We start from the raw sequence: 5,677 nt of genomic DNA on the forward strand, positions 1-5,677 counted from the left end.
TTTTTTTTTCTCCTTTTTTTTTTTTTTTTTTTTTTTTTTTTTTTTTTTTTTTTTTGGTTCCTGTCCTGGAACTAGCTAGCTCTTGTAGACCAGGCTGGCCTCGAACTCACAGAGATCTGCCTGCCTCTGCCTCCCGAGTGCTGGGATTAAAGGCATGCACCACCACCGCCCGACCAGCAATTGATTTTAAAATATTTACTTGTGTCTTTTAGTAATGATTCCTCTAATACATAAAATGTTTTAACGAAAAATAAAATGGTATACATTTAAACACATGAGACACTGAGACATAAGTGTGTAAAGCCTGACCTCTTTGCACACTTTCATGTGAGCCACCAAAAAGAAAAGGGATAAAAGAAAAAAGAAAAGAAAAAGAGTTCTGAAATATATTTAGAAATGTCTGGTCTATAAGAAAAGAGAAAACAACTTAATATGGTAAATAAAATGCAAGTTTCACCGTCATTTATTTCCTTCATTTTCTATTCAAAGCAGATCAGTTATAAGCCTCCCACCTCAATTCTTTGCTTTACTCCCCTTCGTTTTGTTTCTGTTCCCCCTGTGAAAATAATCACTGTCTCATCTCTTCTGTGCTTCTTTATGTCTGGAGTGCCATCCCCTGATTCTCCACATCTAACACTAACCCTCCAAAATACAGATCAAAAAATTCAGTCTTTCTGATCATTACCCAATTTATGAGAAAGGTTTATTTGCTTCTATCATTGTGAAATTTGTCCACCTTATATCTAGTTCTATTATAGTATCTATCATGCTCTAATGTGTATTATTATGTTATTATATCTTTTTTCTTTAATTCTAAGATGACAAAGACCACTACTCATAAATTTGTCCCTTTTCCTAAGGCATTAAAATCCAAAGTAAGTGGTTTATAAATTTGTGTTATTGATAGATGATAGATAAGAGACAGATAGATAGACAGGCAGACAGACAGACAGACAGACAGACAATGTCTTTATTAAATGTTTTCCTGGTATAATAATTTTAAACATGTTTGATTCGATTAGAGAATGATTAGGCTAATTTTTCAAGTGTTTTGGATGCTCATGGGCACTTTTAGAATATCAAAAAAGTTCTATAATAATTAATAAAATTAGTTTTATCAGATTACTTCAGTGTTGTAAAACATTATTCAGCACAATGATCACCCACAGTATTATTACTAATATACTGTTGTTCTTTATGGAATGCATTTTCTTTCCACATTCTTTAGCTGGTATAGTAACTTTAATAATATATATAGACACCCAAAACAGACAAAATGAATATTGGTGAGGTATATTAGGTAAGCATCTGAAAGGAAGTTTCCTGATGATGTACATTTTTCATCCCACATCTTTTCTTCCAGCACACAATATACATATAGAAAGAGATTTCTTATAAGGAAATGACATTTAGAAAATCATATATCCATTTACTTTGTGTCATTGAATTTTTTTTTAAATCGTGTTTGCCTGAATACTCAAAATATTCCATAATTCCACCTCTAGTAGAGCGTGAAAAAGCTTTAAAGGACAGGGAAGCTACACCAATAATAGTTTCTTTCAAACTTTGGGCAGTAAGAAGAGACAAGACTGATCATCAGTTGGATCAAATTACCTGTTGGAGTGATAAGTCCTGGAGATAAAAGGCCTGGGACTGCATGGGGCAGAAGGCGGGCATTTTCTTGCAACACTCCCAGAGAACGCTTAGGTGGCCTGCCAGGTCTGGAACTGTTGGAAAACAAAGATAAACACAAATATCATTACTTGATACATTTGCTTTCTAGATCTTATTTGTTAAGAATAAATAAAATCTTATACTAGAGACTATGTGCTGTCGTGGATTAATAGGAAAAACCAACATTTTACAATAAATTTTACCATGTAGTTATGGCTAATATTAAAGCCACCAAGGATTAATTTTCAGTTTAGCTTTCATGTGTAAGCCAGTACTTTGCAATACAAACAAGCTGTTGTAAAGATTTCCTAAATTATTTCTTGCCCTTAAAGCTATGTGATCCCTGGTATCAATATACACAACTAAGGCAGAATTCAGACTGTACAAGTTTGTACAGTATAAATCTCTAATCAAGAAACCAGAGGAGAGGGGTGAAGAGTTGTGAGATGTAGACTAAAACATAATGTTTATTAGCATTTCTGCTACTGCTGAAAACCCATGAGGAACAAAGAAAACTCATTCCAAGTACATCATTTTATTTCTGCTTGCTTTGGATTCACTATAACTAAGAAAAATTGCTATGTATGTTGCCTTTTTCTCAAATCAAATATTTATTCACACAATTTTATTGGGCAATTGAAAATTTTGTGCAATGCATCATATTCGGTCCTCTCCCACCTCTTCCCCTTCCATATCCACTCAACTTTGTGTCCTCTTTGTTTTGAACCCATAAAGTCTCATTTTTGCTGCCCATATATTCTAGCTGAATAAAAACTTAAGCATTAACCTAATCTATTGCATTTACACATTCTTAATTCTAGTGCAAAAAGTTCAGATTATTTCAGAAGCTGTGGGTGTAGCTGAGTGATAGCAAGCCTGCTTTACATGCACATAGTCCTAAGTTCAATCATGAGTACAAAGGCATGGGGGAGAAAAATAAATTACAATTACTGAAATAAAATTAAAATTTGTATATCTGTTTTACCATCTCATTCCCTGATACAGAATAAGAAAATCATCATTTGGAGGGTGCCACAATTCGCAGACCTATCAACCATAGAATATTTGTATAAAGTCATTCTGAAGTTACTATACTTCTCATTCTATTAAATGTATTAATTTCTGTTGTAGTGTTACATGTCACAGTGTGAATAAGGAGGTCAAAGGACAACTTGTAGGAGTCACTTCTCTACTTTTACCATGTGGATCCTGGAGATTGAACTCAGGTCCTTAGGTTTAACAGCAAGTGGCTTTACTAACTGAATCATATTTAAAGTCCATATTTTACATATTATTTTAATTGTGTCTAAGACATTGTTGCTGCCTTTTAAAATAATGCATTTCATAAAGGAGAATAAAGGACTTTTGACTAAAGACTACAATATTGTATGTTAAATAGGGTGAGCATTGAAAAGTATGAGGTTCAGACAGACGACATTCCCAAAATGACTTCTGATTCACAAAGAGATATAAGACAAACTACATTCTATCAATTTTGCGGTAGTAAAGTGCTCCATCAATATAATACAAACTCTGCTTTTCAATAAGGACAACTACTAGCAACTTTACTCAGAGGTACTATTACCAAGCTCATTTTTTTATAAATTGTGCTAGCATTATTTTCTGCCATTACACATCAATATTTTATATCATTCTAGCAAGAAAAATTGTTTTTCTCATTTAATGTTTCAATTTTATAAACTTTCTCTACTTTACTTTCTATTCAATTCTGGGTCACAATTTATTTTATTTAACTCAGTGTTGATGCCCTCTTCGCCCTTCCCTGTTTTATGCCTTCAAAAGGTGCTAAAAGGGAAACATAAATTTTACTTCAAATATCCTTTAGGGGCCCAGGAGCAGAGAAAACATTTATCAAGATATTAAAGATAAATTACTTTTAAATAATAGTCACCAAATCTAAAATTTCTAAATGCGTTGTCTTGTACTAGGCAGAGCTCATCTCCTATTTAAATCCAGCAGCTCACTCTGTACTTCCCCCATGTGTTTCAGCGCTTCTCCAGCCTCATAATCTCTCCTCACACTGTCAGCTGCAGAAGGATGAAGCCTGATACCCCATCAAATTCCATATGAGGAACCATATAACACCCAACCATTAACAAAAGACTTTGAAAGCCATCTAGTTTAACTAGTTTTGTGTGAGTGAGTTTGTGTGTGAATCCTCCTTATTAAAAATAATTCCTTTCAAATAAATAGATAGATACTAGAAGCCTCTTGTTTAGTGGTTCCACTTTAATATCTAAAATGTGGATTGGTACTGGAGAATCCATAATTTATGTCACATCTAAAACACATGGATATAAATTCCATGGGATTATATTCTCCATCTTTGTATACTTTGAATATCTAATTTATATTAGTATAATTAATTGGGAGTCTTCCAAACAGGAGCCTGAGCTCCATGAAGGCATATGAATGTCTAGTAGTATGTATCACTGAATCTTAAACAATTCTTATGGTTTGTAGCATACAGGATGCCCAGTAAATAGTTAATTAGACCCATTAGTAGACAGGTGGTAAAACTCTATGTCATGGTTTCTATGGTTTCCAAATATTCATTAGATTGTTCTACTTAATAACATGAGCAGAGAGCTATTTCTATCATTTATTCATCAGATCATTATTTTGTTTTAGACCCTGTACTTTAATGCAATTATATAAGCTTCAGAACATGACCTACACAAATATGACTATAACATTAAATAAGAGTATGTTAGCTGTCACTTTATTATGCTCCCAGAGATGTGAGACACTTAAAGAACTGATTAATGGTTACATATTTCTGCAGTCTCACACACACACACACACACACACACACACACACACACACATCATTTGTTCAGTAAACCAGTAAACAAATATGTACTGGGTATCTACTATCTAGCTATCAGTGACACTGAGGTGAAAATATATGCTTGAAAAGAAAGATTACTCATTATGATTTTTCTATTAATATATTGTGAGAACAGGGAACAGACTCTGTCTTTCAAAAAATGTGCATTCAAAATTCAAAATTTTATTGACTCTTAAATGAGGATGGTAATATATTTCTTTGTAAATATGTTCAAATGTGTCTGAACAAAAATCCCTCACAGATATCATTAGTTTTAATTTTTTGAAAGAGTTAAGCACCTGGAATAAATTAATTGGAATTAAGTTAGTGAAAATAATTTATAATTAGTAAATTTCTAAAAAATATAAAATAGAATTAAAATTATTGTTAGTTTCAGAATAAAAATTCATATATAAAAAGACACTAATGGTTCTAAAATCCTAAATTTCCTTTCCAAGATAATCCGGAGAAACTGATGAAAGGCTATGTAGAAATCTGTAAAAGCTGGAAAAGATCACACATTTTGATAGACGATTCTTTGAAGCTACTTATCTTTAAGAAATTTATTATCATCAGGCAGATATTTACATATTAATCAAGACAAATAAACACGTGGTGATTTAGCTAGTAAACTGTTATTTAGATGACAATTTAATCAGTATAGGTTGAAAGGTCCATCACTGCAGCATCCGGTTTCCACTAAAATATTGATTGCATTACTGATCTCAGTAATGCTTTATGTTACAAGGCACAAATAACCATGTAATTACTCTTTAATTGAATGATAATTGCTTCTTGGCAATTATTTGTTTCAGTTTAATTACAAGGTTATTTGTACTCGGTAAAATGAAACACCCCCTTTTAAAGTTCCTACACAAATGGCTCTGTTGTTATGTTACCCGCATGCACTATAAACAGAAGCTACTAAGAAACATGCAAAATAACCAAAAATAATAGCCATATTTTTACAAATTATTTAACGAAACTCTATAGCAATACTGACGAATATCTTTCATATCACCATAGAACCTTCATCTGGTGATGGATGGAGATAGAGACAGAGACCCACACTGGAGCACTGGACTGAGCTCCCAAGGTCCCAATGAGAAGCAGATGGAGGGAGAACACGAGCAAGGATGTCAGGACCACGGG

At 33.0% G+C, this 5,677-nt stretch overlaps 2 protein-coding genes across 2 annotated transcripts in view; both read right to left on the minus strand.

Annotated features, from left to right (window-relative positions):
- The window catches only part of LOC126493268 (E3 ubiquitin-protein ligase TRIM41-like), a 2,965-nt gene extending 2,502 nt beyond the window's left edge, over positions 1-463 (minus strand). Inside the window, exon 1 of the mRNA XM_050130229.1 lies at positions 458-463. Within this exon, the coding sequence (XP_049986186.1) occupies positions 458-463 (6 nt within the window). The remainder of the gene's footprint in view (positions 1-457) is intronic.
- Positions 1-5,677, minus strand: part of Dach2 (dachshund family transcription factor 2) — a 537,829-nt gene that overhangs the window by 285,904 nt on the left and 246,248 nt on the right. Inside the window, exon 3 of the mRNA XM_050130221.1 lies at positions 1,615-1,727. Coding sequence (XP_049986178.1) covers positions 1,615-1,727 — 113 coding nt within the window. The remainder of the gene's footprint in view (positions 1-1,614; positions 1,728-5,677) is intronic.

This window comes from Alexandromys fortis, unplaced genomic scaffold (assembly GCF_014885135.2).
Source record: "Alexandromys fortis isolate MF-2015 unplaced genomic scaffold, M_Fortis_MF-2015_v1.1 scaffold_230, whole genome shotgun sequence".
In the NCBI taxonomy this organism is placed as follows: Eukaryota; Metazoa; Chordata; class Mammalia; order Rodentia; family Cricetidae; genus Alexandromys; species Alexandromys fortis.